The 14,872-nt window shown below is 55.8% G+C and overlaps 1 protein-coding gene across 1 annotated transcript in view; it reads right to left on the bottom strand.

The window, feature by feature from the left end:
• The window catches only part of myo15aa (myosin XVAa), a 581,049-nt gene that overhangs the window by 247,024 nt on the left and 319,153 nt on the right, over positions 1 to 14,872 (bottom strand). The window contains 3 exon segments of the mRNA XM_086002218.1: positions 2,950 to 3,074; positions 4,164 to 4,209; positions 5,904 to 6,043. Of these exon segments, the coding sequence (XP_085858344.1) occupies positions 2,950 to 3,074; positions 4,164 to 4,209; positions 5,904 to 6,043 (311 nt within the window).

Raw genomic sequence — 14,872 nt, 5'->3', positions numbered from 1 at the left:
CAACACCCCTCCGGAACCTTCTTCCCCTTCACTTTCCTCTGACCCCATCCCTTCTTCCAATCTCACCCCCTGCCGTGTTTTCACTATCCCCTCTGACCTTCCCCTCTCTGACCCCAAACGATCAGTCCTCAGCAAAGGCCTAAGCTTCAACCCCCTACACCTCCACCTCAACGAATTTCGAGCTCGGCACGATGCTGAGCTCTTTTTCCGTTGCCTTCGTCTCTGTGCCCACTTCTTTGGCCAGGAGTCTTCCTCCCGCACAGCAGACCCTTTCTCCCATTTTCAGAATTCTCGTTCTACCTGGACCCCTTCCTCTGGCCTCTTAACTTCTCTAGATCTTTTCATTGCAAACTGCCGGCGTGACATCGGCCGTCCCAATTTCTCTGCTCCCCTCTCTCACTCCAACCTACCTCTCTCTGAACTTGCAGCACTCCATTCTCTCAGATCCAACCCCAACATCGTCATTAAACTTTCTGATAAGTGTGGCGCTGTTGTTGTTTGGCGAACCAACCTCTACCTAGCGGAGGCTGAACGGCAACTCTCTGACTCCTCCTCCTACCTCCCCCTGGACCATGACCCCACTACCAAACATCAAGCCATCGTTTCCAAGACTGTCACTGACCTCATCTCCTCTGGAGATCTTCCCCCCACGGCCGCCAACCTCAGAGTTCCCCAACCCCGCACAGCCCGCTTCTACCTCCTTCCCAAGATTCACAAACAGGACTGCCCTGGTAGACCCATCGTTTTAGCCTGTTCTTGCCCCATGGAACCGATTTCTTTCTATCCCGACTCTATTTTTTCTCCCCGTGTCCAGTCTCTTCCCACCTACATCCGCAACTCTTCCGACGCCCTCCACCACTTTAACAGTTTCCCATTTCCTGGCCCCAGACATCTCCTTTTCACTATGGATGTACAATCCCTCTACACCTCCATCCCCCACCAGGATGGCCTGAGGGCGCTCTGCTTCTTCCTTGAACAGAGGCCCAACCAGTCCCCATCCACCACCACCCTCCTCCGCCTGGCTGAACTTGTTCTCACATCAAACAACTTCTCCTTTGACTCCACTCACTTCCTCCAAATTAAAGATGTTGCTATGGGAACCCGCATGGATCCTAATGATGTCTGCCTTTTCGTGGGATATGTGGAACATTCTTTGTTCCAGTCCTATTCAGGTCCCCTCCCTCACCTCTTTTTCCGGTACATTGATGACTGTATTGGTGCCGTTTCCTGCTCTCGCCCTGAACTAGAAAATTTAATTCACTTTGCTTCCAATTTCCACTCTTCCCTCACCTTCACATGGTCCATCTCCGACTCCTCCCTTCCCTTCCTCGACTTCTCTGTCTCCATTTCTGGGGATAGGCTATCGACAAACGTCCACGATAAGCCCACTAACTCCCACAGCTACTTCGACTACACTTCCTCCCACCCCACTTCCTGGAAATACTCTATTCCATTCTCCCAGTTTCTATGTATCCGCCGCATCTGCTCTGACGATGCCACCTTCCATACCAGTGCTTCCGACATGTCTTCCTTTTTCCTCAACCGTGGATTCCTCTCTACTGTGGTTGACACGACCGTTGACTGTGTCCGTTCTATTACCCGCACTTCTGCTCTCACCCCTTCCCCTCCCTCCCAGAATCACAATAAGGTTCCCCTTATCCTCACCTTTCACCCCACCAGCCTCCACATTCAACGGATCATCCTCCGCCATTTCCGCCACCTCCAGCGTGATCCCACCACCAAACACATCTTCCCCTCTCCTTTCAGCATTCCGAAGGGACCGCTACCTCCGCGACACCTTGGTCCACTCCTCTATCACCCCAACACCCCTTCCCCTTCCCACAGCGCCTTCCCGTGCAAGTGCAGGAGATGCAACACCTGCCCTTTTACCTCCTCCCTTCTCACTGTCCAGGGCTCCAAACACTCCTTCCAGGTGAAACAGTGATTTACTTGTACTTCTTGCAATCTAGTATACTGTATTCGCTGCTCATGATGCGGTCTCCTCTACATTGGGGAGACCAAACGCAGATTGGGTGACCACCTTGCGGAACACCTCCGTTCAGTCTGTAAGTGTAACCCTGAGCTTCCGGTCCCCTGTCACTTTACTTCTCTGCTCCACTCCCACTCAGACCTCTCTGTCCTTGGCCTCTTACACTGTTCCAACGAAGCTCAACGTAAGCTCGAGGAACAGCACCTCATCTTTCGATTAGGCACTTTACAGCCTTCTGGACTCAACATCGAGTTCAACAATTTCAGATCATAACCTCTGCCCCTATTTTTTTTCTCTCTCACATGGCAGCTGTCGATCATTCTGCCATTGCCATTTACACTTCATCTGGAGTCATCATTTGTTTCGTAACTTGTCCCATTACCATCTCCTTTCACTTTCACCATCATCCCTTTAGTCTTTTAATCTCTCCTGCCTTCCACCCTATCACAGACCTTCCCTTTTGTTCTTTCCTCCCCTCCCCCCTTTCCCTGCCCCTACACTTGCTTAAAAATCTGTTACATCTCTAACTCTTTCCAGTTCTGACGAAGGGTCATCGACCTGAAACATTAACTCTGTTTCTCGCTCCACAGATGCTGCCTGACCTGCTGAGTATTTCCAGCATTTTCTGTTTTTATTCCTAACCATTACGTTTTGATTGACCTTATCCTCCATGCACTTTAGGTTTTGACCTTTCATTTGGGTCTCCATTAAAATTTGTGACTAAAGGTATTAAACTGAAATTGCAACAAACTCACTTCACTTACAGTTATCAGGAAAAAAGTCTTTGATCCCATCAATCTGGACTGGATTCAAAGTCAGAGCCCAGAGTGCGGAGCACAGTTAACACACGGTGTCACCAAACCCCTTTCTCTAGATCTGACCATCTGATTGTTCATGATTTAAAAATTAACACATTTAGCATCACACAATATCCCGGAACAGATAGGTCCTACACTGACCTCTTGATGAAATTATCGAACGTAATGCGGACAGGATAGCCCTCCTTCCGGATACGGATGGTCTCCAGAATCCCGGAATACCGCAGCTGTGAGCTGACAACATCGACCTCAAAGAGTTCGGACTCCTGCAGGAAAGGAGAGTTTTTCACATCAGTTTGTCATCTGATAGGTTGTCCTTCTCTCACCTCCAACCTTCAACCTCTGTTGTAAAACCTTGTCTCTTTTTCCGCCCTTTCTTGCTCTCTAGAAGGAATTGACGCCTTGCTGGGAAACAGTTCCATGGCGTCCACCAGTCTCTTGCCCAAGTGTCATTCTTCATGTGTGAGTGCCAACATGCTATTCGACCATCTGAAGGAATCACATCTGACCCCAACGCTGTCTTCACCCACCGACATCCGTATACATCCATTTTCCAGTGAAGGTCACTGCAGCTGTCTAACCCAGCGATGCTGAGACCAACACAGCTGAGGATCAAACCTGGAGCCTTCCACATGGCTCAGCTACTCATTGTCTTCACCAGCTGAGGCCCTTCTCGTCTCCCTCCATCCCATAATAGCACGATGGTCAGTGCTCCTCTGATCATTCCTTTCCATCCACCTCACTGAACCTTCGTTGTTTTGGAATCAGAATGACCTCTCTCCTAATGTAATTCTTTCACAAGATCTCAAACTATACAATTCCTTAGCTCCGTCAGTCTTCCCTCCCTTTCAAGCTGCAGACTTTTAAAAAGCCCAAATTTGTATCATCGAACTACTACTTATTGGTTTACCTCACCTTAGAAAAACAGAAAAGTACAGAAGAAGCAAAGACTGCAATCCATCTGGCCAGACAAGGCACTAATCCCCTCAATCACCCACTCCCTCAAATATCCATCCATTTCTCCCTTACATTTAGCCACAGTCTGCCTCCCTAGCCAGTCCCTACCAGACACTCACTGCTCTCTGCGTGGAGAACTGTCTGTGCACCTGTGCTGGAGCCCGGGTCCCCTGATCTGAAAGTTTGTGCCAATCTCCAACATATTAAATTCAATTTATTAATTCCTTTAAGAATCTAAATGCTTCTACTATTTTGAATCTTTTTGGTCTAGTGCAGTGTAACCTTTGGCCCCTCATTAAACTTTCTCCTGAAAAGAGAGACAGTTATAAACCAACAAGAGAAAGTGTGGATCCTCTTTTAATGCATCCCCAAGGAGATACCCCTGCCCCACTATTTACCTTTTTGTTGTTTGGCTTGATGCAGCGGACAAAAAATGGATTGCAGCTGAAAAAAGCAGAACATGTCATAGCGATTATTATCACTTTATCAAATCAGCCTTGCGCTCTGGGAAAAACTTTAAAGAAAGACTCGCGTTTATATTGCACCTTATCACATCTCAGAAACATCTTAGAGCACTTAACAAACAATGAATTACTTCAAAGTGCAGTGAATGTTGCTATATAGGCAAACATGGCTGCCATTTTGTACACAGCTTGATCTCACAAACAGCGGTGAGATGAATGATTGGTTCATCTGTTTTAGTTATTGGTTGAGGTTAGACTGTTGGTCAGGACTCTGGGAGAATTTGCTGCTCTTCTTCAAATCGCACCTTTAGTGTTCACCAGAGTTACCAGAACAGACAGACAGGAGTGGGAGGGTTAGGGTGCGGGGAGGGTTAGGGTTAGGGTGCGGGGAGGGTTAGGGTTAGGGTTAGAGTGTGGGGAGGGTTAGGGTTAGAGTGCGGGGAGGGTTAGGGTGCGGGGAGGGTTAGGGTTAGGGTTAGAGTGCGGGGAGGGTTAGGGTGCGGGGAGGGTTAGGGTTAGAGTGCGGGGAGGGTTAGGGTGCGGGGAGGGTTAGGGTTAGGGTTAGAGTGTGGGGAGGGTTAGGGTTAGAGTGCGGGGAGGGTTAGGGTGCGGGGAGGGTTAGGGTTAGGGTTAGAGTGCGGGGAGGGTTAGGGTGCGGGGAGGGTTAGGGTTAGAGTGCGGGGAGGGTTAGGGTGCGGGGAGGGTTAGGGTTAGGGTTAGAGTGTGGGGAGGGTTAGGGTGTGGGGAGGGTTAGGGTTAGAGTGCGGGGAGGGTTAGGGTGCGGGGAGGGTTAGGGTTAGAGTGCGGGGAGGGTTAGGGTGCGGGGGTTAGAGTTAGGGTGGGGGGAGGGTTAGGGTTAGGGTTAGAGTGCGGGGAGGGTTAGGGTTAGAGTGCGGGGAGGGTTAGGGTGCGGGGAGGGTTAGGGTTAGGGTGTGGGGAGGGTTAGGGTTAGGGTTAGGGTGCGGGAAGGGTTAAGGTTGGGGTTAGGGTGCGGGGAGGGTTAAGGTTAGGGTTAGAGTGCGGGGAGGGTTAAGGTTAGGGTGCGGGGAGGGTTAGGGTTAGGGTGTGGGGAGGGTTAGGGTTAGAGTGCGGGAAGGGTTAGGGTTAGGGTGCGGGGAGGGTTAGGGTTAGGGTGCGGGAAGGGTTAAGGTTAGGGTGCGGGGAGGGTTAGGGTTAGGGTTAGAGTGCGGGAAGGGTTAGGGTTAGGGTGCGGAGAGGGTTAGGGTGTGGGGAGGGTTAGGGTGCGGGGAGGGTTAGGGTTAGGGTTAGAGTGCGGGAAGGGTTAGGGTTAAGGTTAGGGTGCGGGGAGGGTTAGGGTTAGGGTGCGGGGAGGATTAGGGTGCAGGGAGGGTTAGGGTTAGGGTGCGGGGGAGGGTTAGGGTTAGGGTGCAGGGGAGGGTTAGGGTTAGGGTGCGGGGAGGGTTAGGGTTAGGGTGCGGGGAGGGTTAGGGTGCGGGGAGGGTTAGGGTTAGGGTGCGGGGAGGGTTAGGGTTAGGGTTAGGGTTAGGGTGTGGGGAGGGTTATTAAGGTTAGGGTGCGGGGAGGGTTAGGGTGTGGGGAGGGTTCGGGTTAGGGTTAGGCTGCGGGGCGGGTTAGCGTTAGGGTGCAGGGAGGGTTAGGGTTCGGGTGTAGTGCGGGGATGGGGCGAATACTGTTTGGATGTACTGAACTTACCTTTCCATCTTCTCCGCCAGTTCCATCAGAGACTGTTGGAATTTAGCTGCCACAGTGGGAGCCTGGTATCTGCGGCTCATGGTGTTGTTCTTAGTTGACATCATCTTCATGGTTTGCCCCGAGAAAAGACTGGTTAGAATCTAATAAACAAAGGAGATCCACTCCATCAGTAAGTTAATTCAACCGTTAATCTAGTTCAGGCTAGTTGGTCAATTTGGTGACCCTAATGGCTCCTAAGGTGGGTTAGGGTCGGGGTGTGGTGCTGGGTGGGGAGGGGGAGAATGCTGTCTCGAGGAATATTCTGGAGATTTGGTCGATTATCACAAGGCGGTTACAGATGAGTGAGGCCGTTCAGCCCACAACTCACCCATCTAGTTTGGCCCTACAGTGTTCCCACCACAAAAAAAATGATAAAAAGGGAAAAATAGAATATGAGAGAAAACTAGCCAGAAATATAAAAGCAGATTGTAAGAGTTTCTACAAGTATGTAAAAAGGAAAAGAGTAGCAAAAGTAAATGTTGGTCCCTTAGAGGCTGAGACAGGAGAAATTATTATGGGGAATAAGGAAATGGCAGAAACGTTAAACAAATATTTTGAATCTGTCTTCACAGTAGAAGACACAAAAAGCATAACAAAAATGATGGGGAACCTGCTGTGTATGTACCTTTAAGAGAGAACTGATTCTATACTGCAGTACCGGCAGTGACCACACCTGTATATAAAGCCATAGCAGGCTTCTGTACTTCAGTCTTAAGTTACCCTCTGTTCAGCTGCAAGCACGAGCAGAGGGAGCAGCTAGACTTTGGAGAGTGGATTAAAGTGGTGGTCCCCTGACCAGGAAGAGGAGGAGAACGTTGGACCACCACCACCACCAACTCCACCATCATTACATCAACTGAGGTGCCTGGAGAGAGAGGACAGAGGAGGAGAAGGAGAAAGGAGGCCTACATCAACATCAACCAGGGGAGAGGCCTTTCTATCACTGCCTCCCCAATTTGGCCTCCACTTCAGGAGAGGGAGAGAGGGGAGAGAAACCAACTGCTTGAAAGGAGGGAAGAAAACTTCATCCGGAACATCTACAGGTGGGTGTTATTTGGGGCACTCTCCCAAGACTTTGTATTTTAGGTGGGGGGAGAAAAGAAGAAGCAAGGCCGGATCATCAAGGGGTGTAGTGTGTGTGTGCTCTTGTTAAAAGCTAGGCCACACACACCACTAATTAGCATCCCTTCTATTGCCTGCCCTGGGAGAGCTTGGAGCTGCCCAAGGTGAAGTCCTTAATTTAATTTAATTACATCGTTAAGACCTGTTGCAGGACTAAGCCTGGGCTTCTCCAGCTTTTCCAGGTGAAGACGTCTTCTCCCCCTGCCAGAAGACCACCATCACCAAAGACTTTTTCCATCGGAGAGTGCAACCCTGCCTACACCCACCCACCATCCTGAGTGGCAACACTGCCCTTTGCGGCCTCCCTCCTTCCCACCCCCCCACCTCTCTCTCTCTCTTTGTCTCTCTCTGCCTGTCTTTCTAAGGCACCTTAGTTTCATCTATTTTATTAATTGCCAATTGAGCAGAGGGGCGAGGGCTCCTCTCCCAATTTAAATCAATAAGGAGAGAGGTGTGTCCTCATTTTAATCAGCTCCCTCTGCTCAATAGAGGACAAAAAATATATATATATATATACACCGAGGCCATTAACACCTTCAGGCCTGTGACTTGGGGTGAGTGTAGCCCTTAAAAAAAGCACCCCAGAATGGCGACTGCATCTTCGCCGGTGGCGGGGCCAGCCGGGACCTATGCGAGAGTGGTAGCCACAGCCACAGCTGCTCCCGCTGTTCCTGCTGCCCCGTCACCTTTTCGATTAATAACGAAAAAGCTTGGGGTGAAGAGCTACACTCACCCCACTATGACCATCGAGGCCTGCGTCAAGGCCATGGCTGGGGTTGTCGGCCCCTCAGCCATCGTCGCGGCCTCGAAAATGTATGGGAAGGCTGTGTTCTTCCTGGGGTCGGAGCGGGCGGTGTCCCTGGCTGTCGCCAAGGGGCTCACCGTGGGCGGGACCTTCCTGCCGGTGGATCCTCTCGAGGCCACCGCGCAGAGGATCATTATTTCCAACGTCCCGCCCTATGTTCCTGGTGAGCTCCTCCTTCCCCATTTGCGACAACTTGGGGAGGTGAGGTCGGGGATCACGCCCATCCCGCTTGGCTTCCGGGAGGCCAGCCTTCGCCACGTCTTCTCCTTCCGGCGCCAGCTGTTTATCCAGCTGGCGCGGGAGGAGGACACTGAAGGGGCGTTCGTCGTCCTCCACGAGGGGACCGCCTACCGCGCCTTTTGGACGTCGGACGGTGTGAGGTGCCATGCCTGCAGGGAGGTGGGGCACATCAGGAGGAACTGCCCTGCCTCCAAGGCCGCCGGATCATCTCATGCGGCCGAGGCTGGCGCCGCCGCCGCCGCCCTTCCCCCCGGATCTGCCCGCGCGTCAAGTACGTCTGATGCGCGGTTGACGTCGGGGGCCGATGCCACCAAGGCCTCCGGCGGGGGGGAGGGAGCGTGTCCGGCCGGAAAGAAGGCGCGGGGAAAAAAGAAGCACCTTGGGGCAGGCCCCCCCGTGGATGGTGAGCCCTTGCCCCTTGAGCCCCTTACACCCGCGCTCCTCGCGGAGTTGATCAGGGCAGATGTGAGCGGGAGGGGCCCCGTGCCCGAGCCTGTGGCCGCAACCGCCGCAGCGGTAATGCCAATACCTGCGGCCGGGCTCGGGCCCGAGGAACCCGACAAACCTGCTCCGCCGGAGGGAGTCGAGGAGGAGGCCTTTGCAGACATGGAGGTCTCCCTCGCTCCCTCCGTGCTAAAAAGAAGGCGCGACCCCCTGGATGAGGAGGAGGACCGGGAGGAGGAAGGTCCCTCCGAGCAGGGGGAGTCGTCGCCCGCCGCGGGTACTGCGCCCCCCCGCCCCCCCAGCGCTGTCGTCATCACCAGCGATCGGCAGGGGTCGCCTGTCCCTCGGGAGGCTGAGGCAGATGTGTCTGTCCAGCACGTGCCTCCCGGGGATGGGGATGAGACCCTGCCCGTGGGGGGGGTTGCGGAACAACCCGCGGCAGTAATTGAAGTTGACCTTTTATCGGTGTCGTTACCCCTCGCCGGGTCGGGCAGCCTGGGGGTTGGGTCGGGCGAGCTCGAGGATAATGAGCTCGCCCAATGCGACCCGGACGTCTCCCAGGGGATGCTCGTCCTGGTAGAGCTTTTAATTCAAAACCCCCCGTCCGCTGGGTCGGAGGTTGGTGGCGGGGAGGAGGATGGCCCCCTGGCTGCGTCTCTGGTGCCGGACGTACTGGAGGAGCTGGAAATTGTTCTCTCCCCGGTTTCTCCGGTCGTTCCGGCGTCTGAGGCGGAGGGGAGCTCTGAACCGCCGCCGTCTTCTGGCCCGGCACCCCTAGAGGAGCCCAGGGAGAAATCCTCTGCCGCCGATCCTGGGGGTGGGATCCGGGCGGAGGCGGGGCTGGCTGGCGCGGCCGAGTCGTTCGCTTCGCACTGCGCGGCGGACGGGTTGGCCGCTGGTGACGACCCCCTGGAGGAGGATGGGGACTCGGTGATGGGCACGGAGGACGATTCGGACTCCAGCGCCGACATGGCGATGGATGACCTCGTGCCCCTTGCCAAGTCTCCCCTCATTTCCGTAAGGGAACTCCGGGATTTTATGGCCACGTGCCTGGGTCAGCGCAATAAGGTCCGGCTGGCCCTCGACAGGTGGTCGGAGCTGGCGCTGCTCATCGATTCCGTCCGCGCCGCCGTTAAGATCTTGGGCGCGGACGAGGGTGTGAACCCGCTCGAGCTGCGTCGGCTCACAACGTTTCTCACTGGGCTGCTGAGGAAGTGGCGGCGGACCAGCGGCTGCGCTTCCTCGCCCCGTTAGGTGTAGGTAGAGGTTGCACTATGCTTCTGACATGAAGATAACCATAGCCAGCCTCAACATCAACGGCAGCAGGGAGGCGCGCCGCAGATTCAATAACTTCTCGGTCCTTCGGGACGGGAAGTATGCGGTGTGCTTCCTGCAAGAAACCCACACCGTTCCGGGAGACGAAGCCACGTGGCTCCTGGAGTGGCAAGGAGGGGTCAGCATGAGTCACCTCTCCAACAATTCCAGCGGGGTGGCTATCTTGCTGGCCCCGCATTTTCAGCCGGAGATCTTGGGGGTCAAGGAGCACGTGCCGGGCCGCTTGCTCCATGTCACTGTTCGCCTGGGGGGCGTGCCGCTCCATCTAGTGAACGTGTACGCCCCTCAGACCAGTGCGCAGCAAGTGCGCTTCTTCGAAGAAGTGTCCGCTCTCTTGGGCTCCATCGACGTGGGCGAGTGCGTCATCCTCGGGGGGGATTTTAACTGCACCCTCGAGGCGAGGGACCGTTCGGGTCCCCCGCGAAGCCCGGCGGCGATGGAGAAGTTGAGGGACCTGGTTGGGTCCTTCGACTTGGTGGACGTCTGGCGAAATCTCCACCCCGACTCCAGCGCCTTCACTAGTGTGAGGTCTGGGGGAGGAAGGTCCAGAATCGACCGCCTCTACATTTCCCGGGCGTTCGTCTCCTGCGTTCCGGCAGCTTCCATGCGGCCGGTGCCGTGCACGGACCACCACCTGGTGTGGGCGGAGCTCGCTCCGCTGCGCGCGCGGGGGGGGTCCGTGTACTGGCATTTTAACAACCTGCTGCTGGAGGACGCACGGTTCCGGGATTCGTTTCGTCGATTCTGGGCCGACTGGAGAAGGAAGCAGGGGGGCTTCCCCTCCTTGAGGCTATGGTGGGATGTGGGCAAGGCTCACATCCGTCTCTTCTGTCAGGAGTACGCGAAGGGGTCGACCAAGAGGCGGGAGGCCCGGGTCGGGCGGTTGGAGAAGGAGGTGCTCGACCTGGAGTCCCGTCTCGGTCAGGTCGTCGAGGACCCGGCCCTGCGGAAGGTGTACGAAGAGAAGAAGGGCGCGCTGAAGGACCTGCAGCTTGTCGGGTCCCGAGGCGCGTACGTGAGGTCGCGGATCCAGCTCCTGCGGGACCTGGACCGCGGCTCCCCCTTCTTCTACTCGCTGGAAAAAAGACGGGGGGTCCGTAAGCAGCTCTTGGGGCTGCTGGCCGACGACGGATCTCTGGTCTCGGATCCGGAGGGAATCAGCGTGGAGACCCGCGCCTATTACGGGGCTCTGTTCTCTCCGGATCCATCCAGCGAGGATGCGCGCAGAGTTTTGTGGGAGGACCTGCCGAAGGTTGGCCCGGAGGGCGCCAAAAAATTGGACGCTCCGCTAAGTCTGGCGGAGCTGACCGGCGCCCTCCGCCAGCTCTCTAGGGGAAAGTCCCCGGGGCTGGACGGGCTGACCGTGGAGTTCCACAGGGCGTTCTGGGACGTCTTGGGGGGTGACTACGCGCGGGTCCTGGGGGAAAGTTTGGCGACCGGGGAGATGCCCCTCTCTTGGCGCAGGGCGGTCATTGTCCTGCTGCCTAAGAAGGGCGATCTCCGCCTCCTTAAGAACTGGCGCCCGGTCTCCCTCCTCAGCACGGACTATAAAATCTTTGCCAGGGCCATGTCTGCTCGCCTTGGCACCGTGCTGGCCCACATGATCCACCCCGACCAGTCCTACACGGTCCCGGGCCGGACCATCCACGATAACATCCATCTGGTCCGGGACCTGGTCCACCACTCCCAGAGGGCTGGTCTGTCGGTCGCCTTCCTTTCCCTGGATCAGGAGAAGGCGTTCGACAGGGTGGATCACGAGTATCTCTTCGGGACTCTGCGCGCATTCGGGTTCGGGACGCATTTCGTCGCCCGGATCCGACTTCTGTACGCCGCCGCGGAGTGTCTGATTAAAGTTAACGGGTCCTTGACGGCGCCCCTTCGCTTCGGGAGGGGGGTGCGTCAGGGATGCCCCATGTCCGGCCAGTTATATGCCATTTGCGTGGAGCCTTTCCTGCGCCTCTTGCGGAAGAGGTTGACGGGACTGGCTCTGCAAGGGCCGGGCATGGAGGTGGTCCTCTCGGCTTACGCCGATGACGTGCTCCTCACGGTCACGGATCCCGCTGACTTGCGGAGGATGCGGGAATGCCAGCAGATTTACTCGGACGCATCCTCCGCCAAGATCAACTGGGAGAAATGTTCCGGACTCCTGGTGGGTCAGTGGCGGGTGGACTCCCTGCCGGAGGAGTTCAGGCCTTTCGCCTGGAGCACCACGCACCTCCTCTATTTGGGAGTCTACCTTAGCCCTGCCGAGGACGCTTGGCCGGCGAACTGGCAAGAGCTGGAGGCCAAAGTCACCGCTCGCCTAGGACGCTGGACAGGACTGCTCCGAGTGTTGTCCTACAGGGGTCGAGCGCTGGTCATAAACCAGCTGGTGGCCGCCATGTTGTGGTACCGGTTGGTCACTTTGATCCCTCCCCCTGCGTTTGTCGCCAAGATTCAGAAGAAGCTCATCGACTTCTTCTGGGACAAAAGGAAGCACTGGGTCTCTGCCGCGGTTCTGTGTCTCCCGCTTAGGGAGGGCGGTCAGGCGCTGGTGTGCCTTCGCACCCAGGCTGCGACTTTCCGTCTTCAGACGCTGCAGAGATACCTGTACGTCGAGAATCCTCCGAGATGGTGTGCGCTGGCGACGTTTTTCTTCCGCCAGCTGCATGGCCTCAATTACGACACGCAGCTCCTGTTTGCGAAAGTGGGCAGCAGGCGTGCCGGCCTGCGGGAGCTGCCTGTCTTCTACCAGGAACTACTATGGGTTTGGAACTACGTCGCTTCCAGGCGGAGCTCTCCCCCGTCAGGAGCGGCGGCTCTCCTTCGGGAGCCGCTGCTCAGGAATCCGCACCTCCACGAACACGGGTTCGGGCGGCTGGCGGAGGGTAGGGCTGTGGCTGGCAAGGTGACCAGAGTCGGGGACCTGCTCGATGGCGGAGGAGCGGGCTGGATGGCGCCGGAGGAGCTGGCGCGGCGCCTGTCCTGGGCCAACGTCCGGCTCGCGGTCGAAACCATCGAATCGGTAAAAGCGGCACTGGGCCCCGACTCCACTAGGTGTATCGAGGCGGCTCAAGCACGTGGGGCGATCCCGTCCGAGCTTACCCCCGTTCGGACGGAATTCCTCATCGGCGCCCGGCCCCGAAACTCCCCTCGGGAACCGGCGCCTCACAACTTGAGCCGTCTCGAGGAAATACCCTCCGTGCCTTTTCATTCCGCGCGGAGGGGTTTCCTGTACGGGCTGCTCCTGCACACTCTCCACTTTGCCATCTTCGTCTACCGTCCGGACACGCCTTGGCGTGGCGTTTTGCCGACCGGCGGTAGCAGAGGTCCCCAATGGAGGGCTCTCTATGCGGGAGTCCTCCCTTGTTCCATCGGGGACTTGGCCTGGAGGGTGTTGCACGGAGCGGTCCCGTGCAATAAGGTTTTAAGTAGGTTCACGGACTCCCAGGCCACCTGCATTTTTTGCGGCCTGGAGGAGTCCGTGTTTCACGTTTATATGGATTGTGAGAGGTTGCAGCCCCTCTTTCACTACTTGAAGGGGCTGCTCCTCGATTTTTGGTTGCACTTCAGTCCCACGCTCTTGATCTACGGTCACCCGGTGCGGAGGGGAGCGGACAGGTTGGAGGACCTCCTTGTGGGCCTGCTCCTGGGCCTGGCTAAAAGAGCCATCAATTGGTCCAGGCAGCGGGCGGTCGAGGGGGTCGTCCAGCCGGATTGCCTGCATCTCTTCCGCGGCCATGTTCGCGCCCGGGTGGCCCTGGAGATGGAGCACGCGGTGTCCGCCGGTGCGCTTGAGTATTTCCGCGACCGGTGGGCGCCGCGGGGACTGGAGTGCATCATCAACACGGATAACCAAATTTTAATTTGATTTCTAAGCTTTAGTTGAACTTTTGTTTATTTACAGTCGAATTGGTTTTTTTTGGGTCCAAATAAAAGAGTACCCTCTGTTCAGTAAATACCTGTTATTATTGTTCTCCTGCAGTCCGTGTATTATTGATACTCGGACACTACACTGGCGACGAGCAGGTTCGAACTCACCTGCAGTACTGCATCACCTCACGGGGATCTTTCCCTGAGAAGAAGCTTCTTGGAGGTCAAAGTCAGAGCAACTGGCGTCGACCGCGGGCAACCGCCCAAGGATCCATCGGAGTTCGGAGAATTGCTGGGGAGGCTGTGGAGAGCTGGGCTTGGCTCCCCAGTCAAGGTGTTCCAGCAAATCGTGCTGGTAGCAGGTAGTGCGCTGACCCTTCCGGACTGCGGCGGGCTCGAGCTCGATCGAGCGGCTCTGCAAAGGGGCCGTGCAGCGTCGTTGGGAGGAAATGAGAGAGAGAGAGGGTGGAGCGCACAGGGCGTGGTCGGTGCTCAAGAACCGGGCAGCGTAGAGAAAATAAAACAAGGGGAAGGAAAAGTGAGATGCGCCAAAGCCGCGGGTCGCCGCCATTACCCTGTAGAACGCTAGGAGCAGCGTGGCAGCAAGGGGAAGAAGGAAAAGCGCGGGAGGCGCCATTTTATTCCATTGGGGAAGAAGGAAAAGCGCGGGAGGCGCCATTTTAATCCATTGGGGAAGAAGAAAAAGCGCGGGAGGCGCCATTTTAAATCACCCAAGATGCCGAAGAGTGGCAGTATCACTGCTTTCGACAACGAGGTGGAAGACTGGACCACGTATGTGGAAAGAATTGAAGTGTACTGCAAGGCAAATGAGGTGGCCGATGGAAAGAAGGCGTTGGTATTATTAAATTTGATGGGCGCGAGAACGTACGGCCTATTGCGGAATTTAATTACCCCAGCTAAACCAATGGAGAAAAGTTTTGAAGAGATTGTTAATATCTTACAGGAACACCTAAACCCTACACCGCTGCTGATAGCAGAAAGATTCAAGTTCCATAAAAGAAACCAGCACAAAGATGAGAGCAATGCTGACTATCTTACGGAACTACGCAAGTTATCGAAGCACTGCCAGTTCGGAGCAGGTCTGGGAGACACCTTAAGGGATAAGTTTGTC

The sequence above is a fragment of the Somniosus microcephalus genome, chromosome 11 (assembly GCF_052327205.1).
Source record: "Somniosus microcephalus isolate GS21.2 chromosome 11, FLI_Smic_1.0, whole genome shotgun sequence".
In the NCBI taxonomy this organism is placed as follows: Eukaryota; Metazoa; Chordata; class Chondrichthyes; order Squaliformes; family Somniosidae; genus Somniosus; species Somniosus microcephalus.
The sequence above is the reverse complement of the archived record's forward strand: the minus strand, read 5'-3'. Positions and strand labels throughout refer to the sequence as shown.